This window comes from Elgaria multicarinata, chromosome 7, assembly GCF_023053635.1.
Source record: "Elgaria multicarinata webbii isolate HBS135686 ecotype San Diego chromosome 7, rElgMul1.1.pri, whole genome shotgun sequence".
NCBI lineage: Eukaryota > Metazoa > Chordata > Lepidosauria > Squamata > Anguidae > Elgaria > Elgaria multicarinata.
Genome location: NC_086177.1, coordinates 84,973,997 through 84,997,441, shown reverse-complemented (window position 1 = coordinate 84,997,441; position 23,445 = coordinate 84,973,997). Strand labels below are relative to the sequence as shown.

At 43.2% G+C, this 23,445-nt stretch overlaps 2 protein-coding genes across 2 annotated transcripts in view; both read right to left on the bottom strand.

Annotated features, from left to right (window-relative positions):
* Window positions 1–8,265, bottom strand: part of LOC134401955 (neural-cadherin-like) — a 66,108-nt gene extending 57,843 nt beyond the window's left edge. The window contains 1 exon segment of the mRNA XM_063131315.1: window positions 7,191–8,265. Within this exon segment, the coding sequence (XP_062987385.1) occupies window positions 7,191–8,265 (1,075 nt within the window).
* A 3,507-nt stretch (window positions 8,266–11,772) lies between these two features.
* Window positions 11,773–23,445, bottom strand: part of DPY19L4 (dpy-19 like 4) — a 41,985-nt gene continuing 30,312 nt past the window's right edge. The window contains exons 14-19 of the mRNA XM_063130958.1: window positions 21,247–21,367; window positions 20,574–20,630; window positions 19,867–19,949; window positions 17,027–17,159; window positions 15,671–15,829; window positions 11,773–14,467 (exon numbers count right to left, since the gene is read on the bottom strand). Of these exons, the coding sequence (XP_062987028.1) occupies window positions 14,303–14,467; window positions 15,671–15,829; window positions 17,027–17,159; window positions 19,867–19,949; window positions 20,574–20,630; window positions 21,247–21,367 (718 nt within the window). The 3' untranslated portion in view covers window positions 11,773–14,302. The remainder of the gene's footprint in view (window positions 14,468–15,670; window positions 15,830–17,026; window positions 17,160–19,866; window positions 19,950–20,573; window positions 20,631–21,246; window positions 21,368–23,445) is intronic.

Here is a 23,445-nt window from a genome sequence, read left to right as displayed (position 1 = left end):
ACTGCCAATCTTGTGATTCACACCTACCACAACTATGGGGGATCACACCAAGAGAAAGCGAAGGCCTGCCACCTTGCAACCTGGACACCAAACACATTCATTCATTCCTACATTTATATCCCGCTGTTTTTCCTCTTGCAAAGTACCCAAAGTGGCTTTAAAAGCAAGGCGGGAGCTGAAGTTTGGGAGGTGCTGCTTCAGGGGAAGAGCTGCTGTGCCATCAAGGGTGAGCTATTCCACCTACTCCCCTACACTCCCCACCACACACACACCTGGAGACCAAGGCTGGAGCTGAAGTTTCTGAGGTGCTGCTTCAGAAAGAGAGATTCTATTCCAACCAAGTTGTTTTTTCTTATCTGTTCTGTTTTGCTGTAAACTTGTATTTAGTATGTTTTTGAATAGTATTATGATAGTATTGTTTAGTATCTTGTTAAATATTGTTGTAGTATATTGTTGAATATTTTTGTGATATTTCTGCTGTAAAATTGCATTTAGTAGAGTTGAATGGATTGTTGTATTGTAAATAATAATAATAATAATAATAATAATAATAATAATAATAGCTACATGGTCCTCCTCCTCTCCATTTTATCCCCACCACAACCCTGTGAGGTAAGTTAGGCTGAGAGTCAGTGGCTGGCCCAAAGTCACCCAGTGTGCCAAATGGGGTCTAGAACCTAGATCTTCCAAGCTCTAGTCCAACAGTCTACCCACTACATCACACTGGCTCTGATGCCTTTAAACCCGCCACTCTTAGTGGGAAATAAGGCACCCACAGATCTCCTCTCCCGTGTCCTGCCATTTCCACTCACCACCACTTCTTCTGACAAGCAGGAGCCCAGTTTTCCAATGCAGTGGAGGATTTAATTAAACTTATTAAATGTATATGCCCAGTGTCCTTGTTGCAAGGTGACAAAACTAGTGATATGGCTCTCACATGACAATGCAGCATGTGGGGGGGGGCGCGTTATGGCTGCATGAGACAGAGACAAGGAAAGAAGAGCTGTACAAATTCCATCTCCTTCTCCTGGTTTTCAAGCAAGCCCCCCCGCCTGACAAAAAGATCAGACAGACATTCAAAAGCATTCAGCAATCAATATAGTCACACATTATTTTGTTCCATTGACACAAACAGCTTGATGTTAAAGCCAAGCTATCTGTCAATACTAATCAATCATCACCAAAAGAAAGCCATCTCTCAAACACAAAATCAGGGGCAGGGGTCATACTGCCTGCTTAAATGACCAAAGTGAAAGAATAGAACTTTACTTTTTTCTTTTTTTAATTGTCCTGTCTAACACTTAATATAAGAGTGATTGGTTTTGGCAGAGGACTCTTCAATTTCAAGGTATTAAAGGTCCAAATCCTTCTAGGTTTTGGAAGCAGGGTCAATCAGTATTTATTATTGCATTTATATCCCCCGCCTTTTTTCCTCCTTAAGGAACTCAAGGCGGTGTTCATATTCCTCTTCCTCTCCACTTTATCCTCACAACAACAACCCTGTGAGGTGGTTTGGGCTGAGAGTCTGTGACTGGCCCAAAATCACCCAGTGGGTTTCCATGGCCAAGTGGGGACTAGAACCCGGATCTCCCGACTCCCAGTCCAACACTCTAGCCACTACACCACACTGGTGTATATCCCCACTCAGAATCCATCAAAGCCTTGATAAATAACAGGTACATTAACACCACTGTTTTAGCTGGGTGGAGTGAGACTGAAATGGGCCTATTTCTGGGAAGAGTTTGCTCAGCTCTCAATAAGTACTGAAAACTGAATTCTACTGTTATATCTTTTTCTCTACCATCTTATTGGCTATAAAAAAAACTCCAATAGACATACAAATACAGAAACCTAAGCGGTAATCTTATGCATGTTTATACAGAAAAAAGTCCTACACTTCCTAGCATTTCTCAGCTAGTTGTAGGACTTTTTTCTATCTAGACATGCATAGGATTGTGCCCCTAAGGCCCCGAGGTGAAAGACAAGATGGTAGCCACCCCCCATTCCATGTCAAAAATTCTGTTTCTTTTTGCAGCACATTTAATAATAGGGTTACAGTTTGCTTAGACCTCTTCCTATGTTTTATACAACTCCATTACAAATTTGAAAGTACCTTGAGTAATTAAACAATTATAGAAACCAAACAGAGATTTTCCAGCATGTTTTATTTTGTGGTTAATCCAATTCTAACTAAATTTTGAACAGCTGCCCTAGAAGAAGTGTAGCCATGACCTTGTCCTACATGATCACTGGAATTATTTCCACCCCGAGGCCTTTGTCTTGTCGATACATTATCGGGCACAGGATGAAGTAGAACACTGCTTTGATAAGAGGATCACAGTAAAGATCATAACAGAGTTCTTTTTAAAGTAAATAAATAAAAGAATGGTACATTGATTGTACCATTGGTTTCATAAGTAAAAACAGCCACAGCTTTCATCACTAACTGAGATTGCCTGCTTTGATTTGGTTAGGTTAGAATAAATCTGCACAAAGGCCTTGTCAAGACTAGGGTAGTCTAGACTAGGTTAGAACAAACCTGCAACAGCGGAGAATTAAAAGGAATAGGCAACTAGCCCTCGAAAGAAGACAAGCAAAAATGCAGCTTAACAATGAATCACAAGGACATGAGCTGTGTGCACCCAGCCAAATGAAGTGCATAACCATCGTTAGAGCTCCGGCTATTGGGCGGTATAGAAATGTAATAAATAAATAAATAAATAATAAATAACTAAATAAAGGCCTTGTCTAGACTAGGTTAGACTAGACGAGGTTAGAACAAACCTGCACAAAGGCCTTGTCTAGACTAGGACTTTCATGGAATGGACCATTTGAGGGAGGTACCTAAACATGGAGTGGGAAACACCCAGTTCTACATCTCCTGGCAGAGACCCAGGCAGGCAAATTGGGATGGGGATGGTGAGGTCGAGTGGCCCTACAAGCTGCTTCTTGTGCAAACCTGCAAGCCATGTAATCTTAGTATAGTACAAAGTTAGTTTAGCCCAGTTTCTCCAGACGGACCCAAAACATATAGACATGGGACGTATTTTCCTATTGACCCAACTGGAAGAATAGACAGCCAAGCCCCCAAGCCCCACCCACCCTACACACAAAGCAGTGCTGATTAAAAACAACCATTAAAACCATCAAAATTCAGCACCAAAATAACTCAGATTCTGAAATCTGTATGGATGATTGAAAAAGAGGCAAATTTGTGTCGTCTTCTTGCATAATTTAAATTGTTTTTGTTAGTTGAAAAGATGAGCAAAGGGCTTTGCAAGGAAGTACATTTTACTACAATCCCACTTCAACCCCTAAAAAGTGGGAGCCCTGCTCAACTCTACACACAAATGGTTCCTGGGACACCTGGCATTGCCCATATATTTCCAGTTCCATCTTTGAAGTCTTGAGGGAAAGAAACTTAATGGTTTTTCTTTAAATAAAAGTAACCGAAGAAACAGCTGGGCTTCTCAGGATGCTGAATTTGTGCTTTCATGAAATGGACCAAGATAGAAACGTTTACCTGTTCTGCAGATATTGCTACATCCGCTTAATTTCCTTTGTTTAAAAACAAAGCAGCATTAATACAAAATCAAATGGCTGCTTGCAAACAACCTACAGTTTTGGGCAAACAAGCCATCATTTGCTCCAGGTTGAAAAGCACCCTTCAGCCTACACATTGTTGACCAAGGATAATAGGAAAGCACAGCTTGAAGAGTACTTCAACATTTCTTACATTTGCTTGTGAATGTTTGCACCATACCTCAAGATTCTATAGCTTTGCCAGGCTGTTTAAATCTTTCCAAAAGGTGCAAGCTACCTTCAAATGAATAAAAGAATGAACACCATTGTCATCCAAACAGCACATGACATGTAATTTCTGGGAACTTCCCTGATCTTTCTTAATATTTATTTCTAAAAAGCAACGGAGAAAGGCTACAATCTTGAGCAGGGAACAGGGAGAAAAGGGGATACTTGTTAGGCCACTTTTCTGCTCAAAATTGATCTCCTGTTAGTTTTCTCTGCACAGGGAAAAAATATGGTGACTCTGACCTGGTTCACACACAACAACAGCCTGTGGGTTAAACAACCCATGGACTGTCATGCACAAGTGGGAGAGTCAGCATACCCACCCCTTCTGCTTTTACTCAGCACCCCACAATAGTCTCCTTTATCATTTGCTGAGCATGTCATCTGAAACCAGACAGCAGCATTGTTTAGGGGCTGAAAACCCCTGGGGTTAGTCCATGATTTGTTGATGGGTTGTCTGATCTCTCCCCCTTGTGCATGAGAGCCCATGGGTTGTTTAGTGCGAACTGGCACTATACCTTTACTTCAGCTGGGAGAAATGGTCAAACATGTCTTCCCAATCCAATAACCCCTGTGCCAAATATTGTAGCCCAATCCCTTTTTAGGGTTTGGATGATGATAATGATGATGATGATTGAGCCACCCAGAGAGCTTTGGCTATTGGATGGTCTACAAATGTAATAAATAAATAAATACATAAATATCCCCCTGTGGCGACTCTGCATTTAAGAAGTCTGGGCAAAATTACACACAGCTGCATATGATGCATAGTTTGAGCCTCAGACGAACCTTAACTTTAGAGAGTTGCTCTATCACCTGCTGAAGAATGTTAGATACATAAGAACATAGGAAGCTGACTTACACTGACTCTGGCCATTAGTCCATCTAGCCCAGTATTGTCAACACTAACCAGCAGCAGCACTCCAGGGTTTCAGGCAGGAATTTTTCTTAGCCCTACCAGGAGATGCCGGGGATCGAACCTGGGACCTTGTGCATGTAAAGTGGGTGCTTTGTCACTGAGCTACGGCCCTCTCCCCTGTTCGTTTGCGGGGTGCGTGGGAGAGACGGGGTGTCTGGATTTTGTGAAATCCACCCCTTGTGTGTTCTGTGGATTGTGTGGTGTTGTTCATTCTGGTATCCGTTTACAGATGGATTATTTTTATGCAAAAAAGTACACAAATAATCCAATTAAGAGGGTTTGCAACAATTTACATAATTTACATTACTATGTAACACTTAGCGTACTGTCTCCCATTCCATTCAACTTTTCCACCCATATATTTTTCAGTCTCAGCAGAAACATGCATATTTCCCTATGAATAAACGTACGTGAATTTTTGGGGAAGTAAAAAAATGATCCGAAAGTCTAAAGACTCTGTGCAGCCTGAGTACACCGTCTACAGTGGATTCCACGGGTCAGATTCTTGGAAAACTGAACTCATTTTGGTCCGTCTTGAATTTTTCCAGCATCCCTAGATGAACAGCAGAATGTAGGCTCTGTACGTTTCTATTCCTATTGAATGGTTTTCTAACTTATTGGATATGTGATCTCCCACCGACCTTTTTATGCTTCAACACAAAATAACGAAAGGGAGTTTATAGGTGCAACTTGGGGATCTCCTGCAAAGTCACAGAGAATGCTAAAATGTCTGAGATTGCAGGCTGCGCCACTCGCATTCCCTTCCCACAACAATATTGCCTCCCCACCCCAAGTTGCTTATGCCGTTGGACCAGTCCTAGTGGGAAAGCAACCCTGTGAGTGCTTTCCACACTACCCAATGTGCAACACACCCACCCCACCCCATTTGCTAGAGGGCTCAGTGGCAGAGCACATGCTTCACAAGTGTCAGGTTTGATCCCCAGCCTCATCAGCTAAAACAATTGGGTAACAGGTGATGGGGAAGAACTTCTGCTGAAGACCCCAGAGCCCCCCTACTGTCAGAGTATGCAACAGTGGGGGCTGGTGGCTCCAATATAAGAAGCAGTGAATCCACTCCTGGTTTTGGTCGGAACTCTTCCGCACCTTGGACAATGCCTTTAGAGGTCTGATTGGTTCTGATTGAAACCCGGGGCGGATTCATGACCCCACTGACATCAGAGCCACCAGCTCCACAGGTAAACAGTACTAAGGTGGCAACTTCCACAAAACTGCTGAAAGCAAAGGGAGCCTAAATTCAATTTGAGTTGCAAGCTATACTGGTACAGAAGGCATCCTGTGGTGTCTTCACCATATCAGACTCTGCCCAAGTCCATTCTGCTTACATCCAAATTATGCCCATTTAGTTTTGCAAGGCCCATTTCATGTGGTTGTTGTTTTCCCTATATCAATGTTGGAGTCCTGAATTAGGACTGGTTTTTGTGATTTCCATATTTTTGTACAAGCCTGCAAAACCTGGAAGAAACTGAAGACTCAGCATCAGTCAATCAGCTTAAAGGTCAAGTTTGCAGGTGGACTTTATTGAATTATTGGGATGATGCAAAAGTCTAATTGTCTTGCCATTGCCAATTAGTGGTTGCATCATTTGTTCAGGGAAGTGTATATAAAGAGAGTTTTGGAACTTTGTAACCAGATTAAAATATTCTCTCTCTGCTGCTGTGAGCCCTGCTGTAACGTGTATGACCAAGTGTGTGAGTATGTTGGTGTAAATTTGTATTGCCATAAACTGTGTTATTTTCTATCAGTAAAATACTTTATTTTTGTACCAAACAAAACAGACTCTGTCTTGAAGTTAATTTGGTCTTTGCTGACTTTCATAGTTAAGAACCGCTGTTACTCTGCTAATTCACTGGTATAGTGAATAAAAGGGTTTATAAATATAATACCCCTCAAGAATCAAAAGCTCTTGTGCATGAGAAAGAATGCAGTACAGTCCACATGGGTCCTATCTGAACGTCACATATATTTCACGGTGCACAACGCATCCCCATCCCCCCAGCCCCATGTACGTGTGCAGCTCTCATGGCCAACAAGGTCCAATGGATCTCTTCTTCATCCAACTTTCTAATCCACTTTAAAAGCCATCTAAGCCACTGGGCAGGTTTTATGGCAATGAATTCCCTAAGTCAGCCTTCCGTGAACAGGGTGCCCTCCAGATGGTTTGGACAACAACTCCCAGCATTCCTGACTACTGGCCACACTGCCTAGTCCAGATTGCAGTTGAAGTCCCAAATAACTGGAGGGTCCCAAATCGGGGAAGCCTGCCATAGGCCAGCTACGCTCAATCCATCCTGTAGCCACGCTCACCGGCCTTGAAGTCCTATCTTTTTATTCAAAGATGGGGGATGCTCCTGCAGGTTTAAACTCTACACATGCTCAGAGGCACACGTCGTAACTTCTGATGTCCCGAGATTGGGCCATTATGCTTCCGATTCAGCCTTACCTTGCCCGTCCATGCGATGCACCTTGACCTTCACCTGGGTCTGGCCTCCCCTTTCCAACGGTCGGCTGAGGGAGAGTCGGCCCGAGCCCCTGTCCAGCTCCACCGGAAAGGAGCCCGCAGCGGCCGGAGGGGCCAGCTCGAACCAGCTGCCGCCGGCCTCCTGGTAGCGCGTGTCCGGGACGGTGAAGATGGGCTCCCCAGAGGGCGCCCCGACGGGGATGCGCACTTTGTAGACGGGGCTGTACGACGAGGCGAGGGCGCGGGCCCTGCGCGGCCGGGCGAGGGCGCCGCCGTGCTCCTGCTGCTGCTGCTGCCGCCGCGGCGCCCCCGTCCTCTTGCGCACCGCCAGCTCCAGGCGCCTGGCGGGGCTGCGCAAGGGCTGGGGCAGCCCGTGGTCCTGGGCCGAGACCCAGAGACTGAGGCGGCGCAAGCCGAGCAGGGAGCCCACGGTGAGCACCTGCCCGCTGCGCGGCACCACGAAGAGGCGCCGGCCCGAGTCGCCGCCGCCGGGCCACGCGCGGTAAGTGAGGAGCGCGTTGGCGCCTTCGTCGGCGTCCAGGGCGCGCAGCCGCGCCACCTCCGAGCCCAGCGGCGACAGCTCGTCCACCTCCAGCGCCCCGGCGGGACTCGGCGGGAAGCGCGGCCGGTGGTCGTTGCGGTCCAGCACCCGCAGCCGGAGCAGCGCCGTCCTCGACGGGCCCCGCAGGGCGAGGCTGTAGCGAGGGCGCGCCTCCCGGTCCAGGCGCTCGGCCGTCCGCAGCAGCAGCAGCGAGCGCGCCTTGGCCGGCCGCCAGTGGAGGGCGAAGTGGGAGGCGCCGTCGCCCTCCAAAGCCCACTCCCCTGGCGGCGGAGCCGGGGCCAGCGGCAGCCTCCGCAGCGGCACCCGCAGCCCTTGCACCCACGTCCCCGGCGGGCTGTTCTCGGGCACCTGCCCGTAGAAGCAGAGCGCGCCGGGAGGGCTGAGCCGGCGACTCCCCAACGCGGGGCGGGACCCGGAGCTGCCCCAGCCGCACAGCAGCCAGAGGCAGAGAAAGGGCAGCCTGGAAAGAGGCGGGACCCGGACCCGGACCCTCATCCTCCCCACGGTTGCAGCGCCACGCGCTCGTCGGAGGGAGCCGGACTTGGTCTGACAGCCGAAGCCTTCGCGCCAGTGAAGCCAGTCCACGTGGAGGGACGGCCCGGGCGCCCCCCGCCCCTTTCAGAGCTCACCAATCGGAAGAGAAGGAGGCTGAAAGCCCGCCCTGCCCTCTCTCCCAGCTGAAAGATCAGCGTGCAAAACCAAAGTGGGGAGACATCAGAGGCAGCCTGGGACTCCCTCTCGCCAAACTCCACTTTTTTCCTATGATGATGCTTTAAGTGCTTTAATTTAATAGGAAACTGCCAGGGGAGACGGGTGGCTCCGCTCAATCCATTCTGGGCTTCAGCCAGACTTCTAAAGGAGCTGCCCAAGGTGCTGAATCCAAACCACCCAAATTAGGTTCAGCACCATGGATAGCCTGCGTTAGAGGTCTGGCTGAAACCCAGAATGGATTCATAGCCCCACCAAATTTAGAGACACCAGCCTCCGCTGGAAACTACACATCTTCAAAGTATTTTTTCCTTTCTTTTTTATCATGATGGGCAAACTGTCTTGTTCGTTTATTGTGTCAGGAACAATGAAGCAGTTCTAAAGCATGAACTGGTGGTTGCGGTCCAAGACAAACAGTTGTGTGCTTCACAACTGAAGTAATACAGATGGCGATATAAAGGGCCCCTTATAATACTATTAAGTCCAAGGTTTAAAATTACCTAGCTATACCAATAATGGGGAGCCAGCATGCCTTCTCCACAGCCCACAGTGAGGCTGCATCGCATGTGGTTGGTTACCGCATTGATGAAACACAGGCAAGTGTGGGTTATGCGAGGGTTAAAAAGCCCTTGAATAACCTATGGTCTGTTTTGGAATTATGTGAAGGTTATTTAACCCTTCCATACCCCGTGTTAACCAGATTTGCACAAGATAACCCCAAGAGTGTGGTATATGCAACCTGGTGCCCTTGGGCACCATGGCTCATCTTGTATTTTGTCCTGTACAGCACCATGAAAATTAATAATAATAATAACAACAACAACCACCTATGATGAGCCACAGCATTTCATTCAAACCTGATCAGTGCTGATACACATGGTTCAATTTAATTCATAGATATGTAGGTCCTTCTATCAGACACACTCTTTAACAGACAATATCAATACAGGTTGCAGGAAATCTATTGGTGTCCCCAGGAAGGTTTTATTACTTTAAACCAGCCTTCCCCAACCTGATGCTCTCCAGATGTTTTGTACTTTAACTCCCATCAGTTTCAGTCAGCATTGCCAATGGACAGGAACGCTGGGAGTTGTGGTTCAAAACATCTGGAGGGCAGCCAGTTTGGGAAGGCTGCATTAAAATAATGTGAGACTGCACATGAGGGGGCCACATGGGTATTGCTGACCTTAAACTGGTGGTATAACAAGCACAGTCTTAACATCTAAGAGCACTTAAAATAAACATGTGCTTTATCTATATATGGCACAGGCTGGGTATAGAATTTCACATTACTGGCGTTGACACAGGCACTGTCCAATGCATTCCCATGATGCTTACCCAGCTACTTCCTAGCACTGTCTAAAAACAGCAATCAACTCATTAGTGGGTATGTAAGAAGAGAGTTATATTCTCAGTGACAAAATATTAGCAGAATGTTGACAAAATGCAATTTTCCTTGCAAGAGAAGTATTCTCTCCACAATGGATACCTAGATAACCTGTAACAAGTTGGCAGCAATTGTTTGTTATCCTGTAATCCACCCTTCCCCAACTTTGTGCCCTCCAGATGTGTTGGATAACAACACCCATTATCCTTCAGGCAGCACATCTGTCTGAGGATGATGGGGTTGCAGTTCAACCAATTTGGAGGGCGCCATGTTGGGGAAGGCTGGCGTAATCTGATAGATCTTTCTACACTTGGTCTTACCATAGGGAGAGCCTTGCTGGATGGCATCAAGGGTGCAGTCTCCAGCAGGGGACAGCTATAGGCCTCTGAGAAGGTCACAAATACAACATAAAAACAATAGCCCCTTGACTCGGCGATACCTGATCTCTAGGCTTGGGAGATTCCACATAGCTATAATAGGTAAACAGCTTGTTAGTGACCTATCATCTGGGAAGGTGCCAAACTTTTTAAAATGCTATATAAGCTAATGGCTACCATCACATCTTGCCAGTCAATTCTTCTAATTTTAGTGCTGTTTGAATTAGTTCTTCCATTTGCTTGAACCAGTGTCAAGCAAACACAGAGAACACAGAGAACCAGTGTCATTGGTTGATCCCAACTGTGTATTGTGACATGCTGGCTGGGGTTGACTGGTTGGGGTTGATGGGAGTTAAAGTCCATCACACCTGGAGGATGCCAGGTTGAGGAAGGCTGATATAAGGCAGCAACCTGCAGCTGCAATGCCATACACACTTACCTAGATGTAAGTCTCATTGAACTGAATGGGGCTTACTTCCAATTAGATACATACAGGATTGCATTGTAAGGGCAATCCTGTATGTATCTATATAAATCCCTTACAGGGATGGGCAACTTATAGGCCAAAACATCTGATAGGACACAACTCCCATCATCCCTCACTGTTGGCTATGTGGGCTAGTGCTGATGGGAGTTGTAGGCAACAACAACTGGAGGGCCACAAGTTACCCCACCCTGCCTTAAGGCAACATTCAGGGGAGAAGCAGGGCCGGTGGACTTGATAAAATCTTTGGAAATGGGGACAACAGAAACAAAGCCAAACCTATATCTTTCATATTACCAACAATTACTTTTTACAGAGGGGGGGAAGCATATTCATCCTTCTTAAAAACAAAGAAGACAAGGATCTCACCTGTTCAACTGTGAAGTTTAAAAACATACAAAATGCAAAAAAATTGTTCGTTTCTTTAATAAAAGTTTACAAGGCACATTTTCCAACTGGATTGCAACAATGACAGCAAGAGATTTGAATGTTCCCCAAAAATATCTTTAAAGAACTACAATTATTTCTCCTTTCATTAGAATCCTAGCAGGTATGTGTGGCAAACAGCTACTGAGGGTGATGCTTGCAAGACTTCCAAGTCTCATTATATCTCCAAATTCTTCAGGGAATAACAGGGAAATGCTGCATTTTATACAAGCAAAATACAAATCCAGACTTCTCATTTATCTCTCATTTCTGGCTTAGTCCAATAACCAGCCTGATCAGATTTGCAGTTTAACACTTAATGATTCGTGTCACTCTCCATCTGGGGTTACCAAACTTTCTCCTCTCCCACCCAGTTACATTCTGTTTTCAAAGAGTTGCAACAACTTAGTAATGTAATAATTTTCTGGAACTTAAAACATTAATGCCTTCAGATTTCAATACTCTTCAAGCATGATCAACAGGATACGGATACAGCATTTTTACTTAAATCAGGGTAAGGCTTATGCACTACAATATATATATAGCTCAAATAAGATATGAACAAAAGGCAAGTTTATCTTCACTGTTTGGAACATTTTTGTATTATTAGCACATCTCTCTCTCTCTCTCCATATACTCTTACACACTAAGCACTGGAGTAATACTCAAACGGATCCCATTTCAGGAGCTGAAATATAACTGCACTTTGAGTGGAACTACTAGGGTTGAAAAGGTTAAGGCAATTCAGTCTGCCCGGTACAATAGCTGGGAATGGAATTCAGGAACACTAGAGGAAATAGCAAGGGGTGTTTGTTAACCCTGACCAATGGCATTCTATCAGCGATCACCGGACACATTGAAATTACTGTGCAAGCTGTGTTTATTTCAATGAGGCTCAGAAGCAACATAGAAATAAAGTAGACTGCATGCACAACATGAGTGCCTGGTGAACTGGGAGTGTTAAGAGAGCTATTCCAAAAAAAAAAATTCAGAAAAGCAACTTTTCTAGCACTATAAAATAGTATTGAAAAGTCAGTTTCCTTTGCAGTAATACAAGATAGGTACATCTGTTGTCATTTACTGCAGCAACAGAAAAATATTCAGTGCAAAGACATCGATGTACTTGTACAGAACACAGGTAACTACTGTTGCACACATACAAATGTTCTCGAATACGTCAAGGCTACACGTATTAAATGGTGATTTTACATCCAATCACTCAGCATTGCAATATACCCATCTCCACGCACAAAAGAGAACCCCACTATACTTCAGTCTTCTCCAACCTGTTACCCTCGAGATGATTTGGACTACAGTTTCCAGCATGCCCCAATCAGCATGCTGGGTGTGGTAGTCCGACATATCTGCAGGGCCCCAGACTGGAAAACAATGACAAGTTCTATCAACTGATTTGATTCAGTTGTAGGCCTTCAGCTTCAACTGAACGAAGTTAATAATCAGACATTTGCAACAATTGATTTTCAAACCCTGAATCCAATTGTCTGACTTACATAAAATAAGGTGGCATTGATCGTTAGCCTATCAATAAGTACCATACATCAAGCATGTGATAAAATGTGCACACAGTAAATTTTCTTGCTCTGCAAAATTACTCTCATATTTATGTACTATGGATGAATAGAGTTAGTAGATAAATTGCCATTCTTGTCTCTGGAGAGAATACTTGCCAATAGGCACATAGAGAAGGTTTTCACCACCTAAACATAAATAAAACTCTTAGTTTGCTTCAAGACCATAGAATCAAGCTTGGTGGGGTGGGGTGAACAGAGGAACAAGCAATTATGTAGAAAAGATGATCAACAATAAAAACAAAACAAAAAAGATGTAGAGAGAAATACTACCATAAAACAGGAATATACATTTATTTTTAAAAAACCAAAAAACCCCACCTCAACCCCAAACACAACAGGCTTACGGTTAAGTGAGCTCAAACAAGCCATGATCCTGGTTTAAAGCCAGCTTATGAATCATAGGTTGTTCGGACACATTTCAGATGTTATGCAGAGCTATCCCTTCCTGGTTTGTTTACTTGCGCAAAGGGAAGACCAAACGAACTACGTGCACAAGCATACTGCTCATTCACATCATGGTTTATTGAAAAGGGATTCCTGGCTTAATGTGACATCTGAGTGCAGTCTTTAAGTAGGACAAAATGATACACTCCTTTAGTTATACTAATGGCTGAAATCTGCCAAATAGTTAAACTAAATCTCCTTGAATTTAAGCCTTCTACCTTTTGTATAGGGACTGCACTGTCTATTTATTACAACTAGGTGGTCTCCATAAGAAGATGAATGTATCTGACTAAAACACAAGAGATGATCTACACACTTCAAAGAAAATGATCTGTATTTAGTCCAGCACTTATTAGGGACACTGATCTTTATATATGAATGACACACAATCTACCTATATAGGGAACAATCTTTCACCAAAGACATGGTAGAACTGTACTCCATGAGAAATCAAAGAATTGAAGCATCTTGAATCGAAGGCAGCTCATACCTAGCAGCCATGATTAAGAGGAGTCAGATCTCAGCCAAGGGATTACTTAATTCCTCTTCCCATTCTTATTTATCTTCAGTATCCTCCTGGCCCCCCAAATGGTATCCCACTTTTTCAAATTCCATGAATTTCAAATATTTGGTGGGAGGACAAAGCTGCAAAAGTAACAACAACCACCCACACCACACTGCCGCAACCCCAGATATATACATAAGCATAACTTGAGGATCATGCTCAGCAAGCTGATACGTTGCCTTTTTTGCATTTCTTAGAGTAAATAATCCTAGTTAAAGACTGTAACTGCTATAAATTGAAACCAGAAAAATCGATGGCATTAAAATAAGGTTATTAAAACCAGAATACCTGGGAAGAGGTATTTAAAAATGTGGAAGACTATCATGTCTTCTATGTTTCATGGCCTGGGAGCATATTTCACTCTCTTGCTGTGCTACAGTCAATATGCAGTATTCCAGTGAGATAGACTTTTGCACATTCTCAATGACGCGCCTCTGCGTCTGTCCGTGATGCATATGCAGTATAAAAGAATAGTTTGTAAATAACTTCATCCCATTGAAGAATTCTGCGCACAAAGTCAATCTTCAAAAAGTTCAACTCCATGACTTCTCAGGACTGGAAGGATATTACAGTGTTGACTTTATATACAAAATAGGACCTGTTCCAGTATACTCGGGTGAAGTAATTCACATATGGAGAATAGTTCATTTTGATCTCCTGACAAAATCGTCCATATTTTGAATAGCCATAACTGTCACTTTCTTCATAATACACCTGGATGAAAAAAATAAAAAATAATGTATTTTAACTTGGGGTGTGAAGAGAAACCTAACACAAATATTGTAAAAGAGAGATCCTTAGCTGATTTTTAAAAAAATCCATAATCTAAGAAACTGTCAATAATATTTCTAGTTTAAAAATTCTGGAGAAGAACCATATTTGGAGAGCAAAAATTTCTAAAAATAAGAAAATTGTACAAGTATAATCAGTTCATTTAACAGCATGGCATCAGTTACCATGTCTAAGAAAATCTTATGCAAGCTATGTTCATAATATTCAAATAGAATTTCATGAGGAAGCATATGACTAAGTACTAAGAACGAGTCTAAAGGTTTGAAATGCATTTTACTCCATTTTAAACTCAAACAGGATAAGCCACAAATGGACAATCTTGAAAAAGACTACATTTAAAACACACACACACCAAAATCCCATAGACTGGGTTCGGACAACACGACAACCAATGGTGGTTTAAACAGTCAACGGTTGGTTATTTAACCCACCATGGGTTATCATGTTGTGTGGAGGGAGTTTTTAAAGCAATGTTTGGTTATTTGGCCGAAATAATCAATGCAAATAACCAACGTTGTGCAGAGTTGGCTATTTGAACCACCATTGGTTATCATCTTGTGTGGAGAATATCGCTAATTATTTCCTCGGCAAGTGTTGGCTTTTTCGACAGCCATACGGTCGCAAGGCAAGAGTTGTCAAAGAAGTGGCTGTCGCTCTAGTCCAGCCAGCAGGATAGATTTGGGGCAGCAATGGCTGATGGGATACCAGCGGAAAGACTGAGGGGAAAGAGAGGATGGGGGATGAGTAAGTCAATTCCACATGGACTAATACTCAACTCAACGCTGATCCTAATCCACACTACAATTTATTATTATGTTGTGTGGGGAGTACTTTTTAGCTAAACAACTGTCGAGTTGATTATTACCCCACTGTTGACTGTTGTGTTGTCTGAACGCAACCACAGTTTAACCTATCAAAAGAATAGATCATGCATAGAATGAATAAACATGCACAGGGATCAGGCCGATTGGATTATGAAGCAGTTACTTTAGAAGTTATAAGAGAAGTTATTAATACATCCTGTAATCTGCTATAGTCCTTACAGGAAAACTATGTATTATGCAAAGGGAAGCCTTATTATTATACTAGTAGCTGAACTTTGGAAAATATCAAGTTGTTACTTACGTGGCCATTGGCAATATCCAATAAGTCTTTGACCCGGCATCCTCTCACAGGGCCCACCTCGTTGCAAATCGAATCCTCTATAACCAAATAGGTGGCTTTGTATGATGTGAGTATCTTATAAATATCCTCAGCTGACCTTTTGGAATAGATCTGAAAAATCTGTGAGATTTAAAAGATAATCAAATATATATTTTTTAAAAAATAAATGAATGGAATTCTTTTGGGAATATTTAGCAGGGTCAATGCTAGGATTTTAACAAGGTTTTTCATATACTGCACACACATAAACATAACCCCAAACAAAAACAGTTATCTTCAGGAACACAGCTTCCAAAGGAATAGCCCATGTTAGTCTCTTTCCGCGAAACCAACAGGGGGACTTATGGCACCTTGAAGACTAAAAAATTGATTAGGGCGTAAGCTAATCAATTTGATGCATCTTATGCCATTATCAATTTGTTAGTGCTCCAGGTGTCACAAGACTCCTTGTTGGTTTGACTGCAACAGACTAAAACGGCTACCCCTCTGGAAAACTGTTAAAATGGAAGGCACCAGATTTAGCTGAATGGAGTGGAAATCCTTGCATCTGGTGAAGTGGGCAGTGTCCACGAAAACCTATGCTATAATAAATTTGTTAGTGGCACAAGACTTTGTTATTTAAGAATACAACTGTATGTATAGTAGCAGTACTGCCAATCAATTTCAATGTTGCATTTGTACATGCAGATTGTTACACATACGAGACATTTATATTAGAACCACTTCGCCCTAGTCAACAAAGGATGCCATCTACTAGGCACATCTAAGGCCTGTTAAAAAATAAATGAGATTTTACACTGGAATTCTAAACACACTTACACCAGGTTCTATTGATTTCAACGGAACTCGCAATGATGTGTGCTTCGAGAATCATTAGCAAAATCTTTAGAATACAATTCAGGGGTCAATTTCTGCCAATTTCAATGGAATCTGGACAAGCCTAACTGGCTGCGGAATGTACTTTAAGTCGGTGTATCTTACTTAAAGCATCTGAGCAACTTTCAGCCTCAATTCCCTATGTGCAGGTCAGGAACAGCGGCAACTGTCTTGAGATAAACATTGCAGAACACTCCAAATGTTAGAAATCATAGAATAACAGAATTGGAAGGGGCCTTTAAGGCCATCGAGTCCAACCCCCTGCTCAATGCAGGAATCCACCCTAAAGCATCCCTGACAGATGGTTGTCCAGTTGCCTCTTGAAGGCCTCTAGTGTGGGAGAGCCCACGATCTCCCTAGGTAACTGGTTCCATTGTTGTACCGCTCTAACAGTCAGGAAGTTTGTGCTTTACACAATTCTAAGAAATGAAGAAGACTCACATGCTCGTTTCTCTTTTGCAGGTCCTCATCATTATACAGGGGCAGATTTGTCACCATCCATCCAGTACACAATTTGATCACACCCATTAGCTGCGGACTGCCAGCAAACACAGCAGCAACAGGTGCCTGTCTTCTGCAACAACAACAGCAACAACAACCTCTCTCATGTATTCCATACAATTATATCGTATCGTTTGGGAGTGCTCTTGGAATCTGGCCAGGTAGCAGGGGTGATCCTGGCACAGTTTAGGCTGGAGTGCCAACAATGCACTTTCCTGGAGAAGGTGGATCAGGCTATCATCACACATGCTTTCATTATACATCTAGGTTGGTATTATAGTGAAGAGGTCTAGCTCACTCTGCCTTTGAAACTTCAGCTTGTGCAAAATGCAGCTCCAAAGGTCTTGACTTGAGCACATCACTCCATTTATTCAATGAGTGGCTGCCAGTGCTGGTTATCATTAAAGCCCTAATACAGCTTGGAACTAGGACGCCTAAAGGACCATCTCCTCTCATTTCGTCTCACCAACCCACTGAGATCAACAGAGGAGGCCACGCTTTGAGTCTCATGACCATCTGAAGTACATGGGAAGGCCCCTTTCTCTGTGATAACAGCCAGGCTATGGAACTTTCTAGACCTACTCATGAAATTTCATCATAACATTGAGCCTTTAACTTTTTTAGTTTGGCCTCTGAATAACTTCAGCTGTAACACCATTTTTCCTTTTTCCGCAGCCATAGAACGGGGTTTCTTTATATGGCATTGTTTCTTTAACCTGCTCCATATTGTTTTTTCTTTAATTGTCACTCTTTTATTGGCATTTCCTATCCCTTCCCCCGAAACCCCACTCCTAGTTTTTTTCCCCATCTTTCTAAGATGCAACAGTGGAATATTCATTTTTAAAAAGTAAGTATTATCTATATCCATGACTGGTGCTGGTTTCAAAATCCCCAATCAATCACCATGTGAAAACCAAACGTCTAAGCTATGAAAATGCTGGTGTATTTAGACATCGCACATTCAGTTGTAATCTCACTGAAGATGATGCTATGTGATGGCTAAAGCATTAGACAAACTTGCACTCAAATATGGTCATTTTTCACACAAAAAATCCAATTCCAAGGTGAGTATGAAGTCCCTTCACTCTTAAACTTCACAATAGTTGAGGGACTCTCACTAATGGAACAATGGTTTAAGATTCCCCAGGAGTAGCTAAGGCAATCTTAAAGGTAGATGTCTCAACTGCAAGCATTCTGTTGCCCTAGCTCAGCGTTCAATGGTTCTATAAAATCTTCAGGTTCAATATTACGCCTTTCCACTGCAGTGGAAACTGTTTTTATTTATATCCCACATTTCCTCCAAATTGCTCAAGGTGCTGTAAAAAAAAAAAATCCTTCCCACCCATCCCCAGACCAGCATTTTTAAATCTTCAACAACCCTGTGAAGGAGGTTAGGCTGAGATAATGAGCTTCATGGTTAAGAGGAGATTTGAACCTGGATCCTCCCAATACTATCTGATGCATCCTTCTCCAACCTGGTGCCCTTCAGATGTGTCAGACTGCAACAATAGGGATTGCAGTCCAACTGGGATAGGTGTGAAGTTTGTTTCCGTTCAGTTTTGAGAAGAACTTACCAAAATTCACAAAGTTCTCCATATTAGGTACAAAAAGACATGGGGTTAAAGAACAAGGAGTGTGGGAGAAATCAAAACTGACACATTCGTCCATCCAGGCCCAGGGCTCTTGAGTTCTTTGCTCTTTGAATCCCTCTGCATTCACCAAGTCAGTGCTGAACGAGGTACAGAATCCAACAGGGAGATTCCTCCCCCACCAATTCTCTTCCACCCCGCCAAATATCTCCACCGCTTGGGCAACAGTGATTTAGCGCTCCCAGGGCAATCCAAAACGAGCAGAAACACTCATTTCTGGAAGGATGCAGGTCGGTGGCAGCTTGCATAAAGAAGCTCAGCTGACCTGTCTCCTTCCAAAAATGAGCATTTCCACTCATTTAGTGCTTCCTAGGGGAAGCCCTAAAACCTCCCTTGCATAAGTGGTAGGACCCACCACTTGCGGAAGGGAATCAGTAAGGCAGAAAAGAATCGGTGCTCTGTTGGACAGGCTCTCCATCTTTAACAGCTACATGGCAGATATATACATCATGGTTCTCCCCATGCTAGGAATAGCTGTACCTATTGAATTTGGCTGATGCAGATGGGTGAGGATTTCGTTGTGGGTCATCTGCAAAGTTCTTCCTACTGGAGAGAGAAAGAACTCGAGATTTTAAAAGTTTGACTGAAGGAAAAAGCAAAACTGACAGATTCAGCCAGTCCTAAGTCCAACACATTTGAACGGAAGGCTGCTCTAGCTACATCCCACACTGTTTGGGTGCAATGTTGCAAGTTGTGATGTTTCATCAAGAGGAACCAAAGATGGTCAAATTGGGCCAGCACAGCACAGTTTGACAATGCAAGTCTTTTCACAGGGCAGGTGTGGAGAGAGAGAGAGAGAGAGAGAGAGATAGCATGACTGGGACAAGATAACTGCACGAGAATACAAAGATAAACCCTGCCCATGTCAACAGGATTGGAGACGTGCATACAGCTGTAATGTTGCAAGAACAAAACGTGTTATTTCATTGATTAAAACTCGCACGATTAGTTCACTAAGGTGAATGGGTGACTGCACGAGCGCCAAGCCACAATGGTGAGTAGCAAGACCAGCAACAAGTTTGGACAGACACAAAACCACGATTGCACCGACTAAGAGAGAAGCAATTATTGTGACAAACATATTCTGCAGTAAGAGGAATGCAAAAAATATAAAGAATAGGGATTCCTTACTTGATCCAGGTCATAAGTCCGATTGTGTCAGGGTCATAAAATTCTTGAAGTTCTGAAAGTTCTGTCATTATCCTAGGAAAAAACTAAAAGGAAGTACCAAGGCTATGAACTGTGGGAAAACAAATTACAGAACTTTAAATAATGCAGGAAAGCAGGCTAAACACACCTTTCTAGCTTTACCATCATACCAAGGCATAAATGTTCAGGCTCCCTCTGCTATTTTATTGGGTTAGCTTCCAGCACAACAGAATCCATTTTTATTCTTCATCGTAATTCATAATTCAAGGACACAAATACTCCCAATAAAATCTTCAGTGTACAAATAAAATGTTTTGTAAAGTTAACTTTTTTGGTTTCATTACAGTTCCTCACCATCAGCTGAATTCTCTCTTTGTTTGAACAGGCAGCCCAACCAGACCTGCATTTGACACGCACACAGTGCTATCTAGTGGCCAAATCATGTTGCTGCTACAATTTCAGCTGTCAGGTTTTAGCCAAGCTACACTGTCAGAAAATCCAAACACAAAAGATAGTAGTAGAATATGGTGAAGTACACGTACGTACACGTACACACACACACACACACACACACACACACACACACACACACTCTGATTTGGTCTCATTGTCAAGAACCTTTCTTCCAATACCCTAACTGGCTTACAATGCTAAATACTACACTATATATACTTTATTGTAATTCTTACCTCTTTCCACAAGCTGAAGCCTATGATAGTTGGCACTGCCATACTTAGGATGAGAGCCTGAAATATCAAACACACACAAAACAAAAGGTTACAAGGTCCTCTTTAGTCTTCATCTCTAATCTCAGATGCTATCACTACAGCACACTCTTTAAGGCTGCAACCTTATACATGCTTACCTGGGAGTAAGTCTATTGTTTTAAAAATAGTAATTTTTAATATGGTGTTTTTATTCTTTTATTTAATTTGTTGTTCACTGCACCGGAATCTTTTGGGTGGGGAGTGGTACATAAATATTGTAAATAAATAAATAAATAAATAAATAAATAAATAAAGTCCCACTGAACTTAATTACTTTTTTTCTGTTGATTTACTCCACTGACTCCTACCCTTACAGTTTTGGCACAGGGAAGCCATTTCATGAATTATCCCCACCTGGTAAAATAGCATGCCATGATGAGGAAGAGACTTCATCTGAATACACCTTTGGACTGTCTTGCTTTGCATTACCTTCAATGTTTCTTTCAAAAAAATAAATCGACATTTCCGTATTTTATATTTTAGTGCTTTCAAACTTTACTTTGCCTCAAAAGCAGTACCTAAAACACTTTTAAATAAAACAAAATGTTTCCATCTGCCCACCATCTTGTGGTTATAAGAAGAGCTGGGAACTCACCAGCACGATGGGGTGTACAGCCTTGAGTCGGAACCACTTGAAAAGTGTCATCCAGAGCTCAGGAGAGCAAACTCCAAACGCAGCCATCATGCAAGCATAGGGAGTCCACACATATTTCATTCTACAAAAATAAAAAAAAAACCACACAGATCGCCCCCAAAACATGAGACCTTGTAATAGCTGTAGAGATTATAAAAGCAACCACTTCCACAGTCATTGTATCTTTCATTAAATTGTGAAAGATTCTAAGAACTCAAAAGGTACCCTCAACAACTGCATGGAAACCTTTAACTATTTTCTGGCCCACTCTAACCAAGTTCTTCTGCACATACTTGTTTATTTAAAATATGTCTATACTGTGCCTCTTCATCACTTGAGGTTCCAGGGTGGCATACAGTATAAATTATAGATAAGCTAGGGAGTTGCAGTCCAAAGCATCTGGGCCCCCCAGCTGGTTTATTCCTGCTTTAGACTTAAGCAATGGCTATCTTAAGCAATGGCTATCAATGGCTACTAGTCCTGATGGCTATTTGCTACCTCCAGTATCAGAAGCAATAAGCCAAGATACACCAGTTGCTGAGGAACATGGATGGAAGGGTGCTGTTGCACTCATCTCCTGTTTGTGGGTCCCTGGTGGACAACTGGTTGGCCACTGTGTGAACAGAGCGCTGGACTAGATGGATCCTTAGTCTGATCCAGTAGGGTTCTTCTTATGTTCTTAATGTCAAGACTTGACTGAGGCATCCAAAACATGCATGCAAAGCTGCTGTCATAGGAACATAAAACAGAAATGGAGTCTCACTTTGGCAGGAGTACATGATGCTTCCCTAAAAAGAATCATGTTCTGTTTATAAAGGTCCTACATAAGAAGAGCCCTGCTGGATCAGGCCACAGGCCTATGGCCTATCTACTTCGGCATCCTGCTTCCCACCATGTCCAACCAGATGCCCAAGGGAGGCACACAAATGACACCTGAGTGCAATAGCACCCTCCCCCCTTCATGTTCACCAGCAACCGGCATTCTGAGGCATGCTGCCTCAAAACTGGAAGTACTGTATAGCCATTGGCTCAGTTCAGACAACACATTTCTCAACGACGGTGTTAGAACTGGAGTTTACACCCCTGTTGAGAAATGTGTTGACTGGCAGGAAAATGCCATGCAATGGTGGAGGTTTTTTTGGAAAACACTCCATGCAGAATATGAATGCGGTATAGAGGAGAGTTCTTCCATAACTGTTGTGTTGCATGTTGTGTGGCAGGCTCCGTGGAGTTTTCCGTTGTGTGGAGTTGACTTTTCCCACTGGCTAGAGTTCTCTGGCAAGAGCGGTGAAAGGAGAGCCGCCAGGATTGGTTTTTTGCAGCAATGGCTGATGGGATACCATCGGGAGGGCTGGGGGAGGAGAGAGGGGGGAGGAACTATCACTCAAACAACACAATGGATTTTACTCAACTCCACGGTAGCTCATTGTCACACAACGGTGGAGTTAGAACATGTTGTGCGGGAAGTACACCCTAAGAACTCAACCGTTGAATGCGTTGACTAACGTGTTGTCTGAAGTGAGCCATTGTGACTAGAAGCCATTGCTAGCCTTATCTTCCATGGATGTATCTAATCACCTTTTAAAGCCATCTATGTTGGTGGCCATCACCACATCCTTGTGGTAGCAAATTCCTATGCACTATCCTGCTGCTTCGAAACACTACAGTGCAGCTACAAAAGGTCTTCGGCAACATCAGTCAGCAGCATAAAAGGTAAGCAGAGAAGCAATAATGGCAGCAGGAGTAGTTGAGAACACATTCCCTAAACATGAGCCTCATCCCCACCCATCTCCTGCATAAAGCTGTTTATTTTATTGTTCATTATTACATTTTATCCTGCCTTTTTCCCCCTTGCAAGGAAACCAAGGTCCTCCTCCTCTCCATTTTATCTTCACAACCACCCTGTAAAGTAGGTTAGGCTGAGAGTGAGTCTAGCCCATGGCCGAGTGGAGACTAGAACCTGGAACTCCAGAATCCCAGTCCAACGCTCTAACCTCTCTACCACACTGGTTTTCTTGTACTAAACTGGCTGCCTTGTCATTCAAGCCAACTATGAACCAGCCACGAGTATTTCTTCTGAAATTATTTCCCCACCATCCATGCCCAGAAAGAGTTAAAAACAAACAAACACATGTACATTTCTAGCAAGTTAAGAGCAAT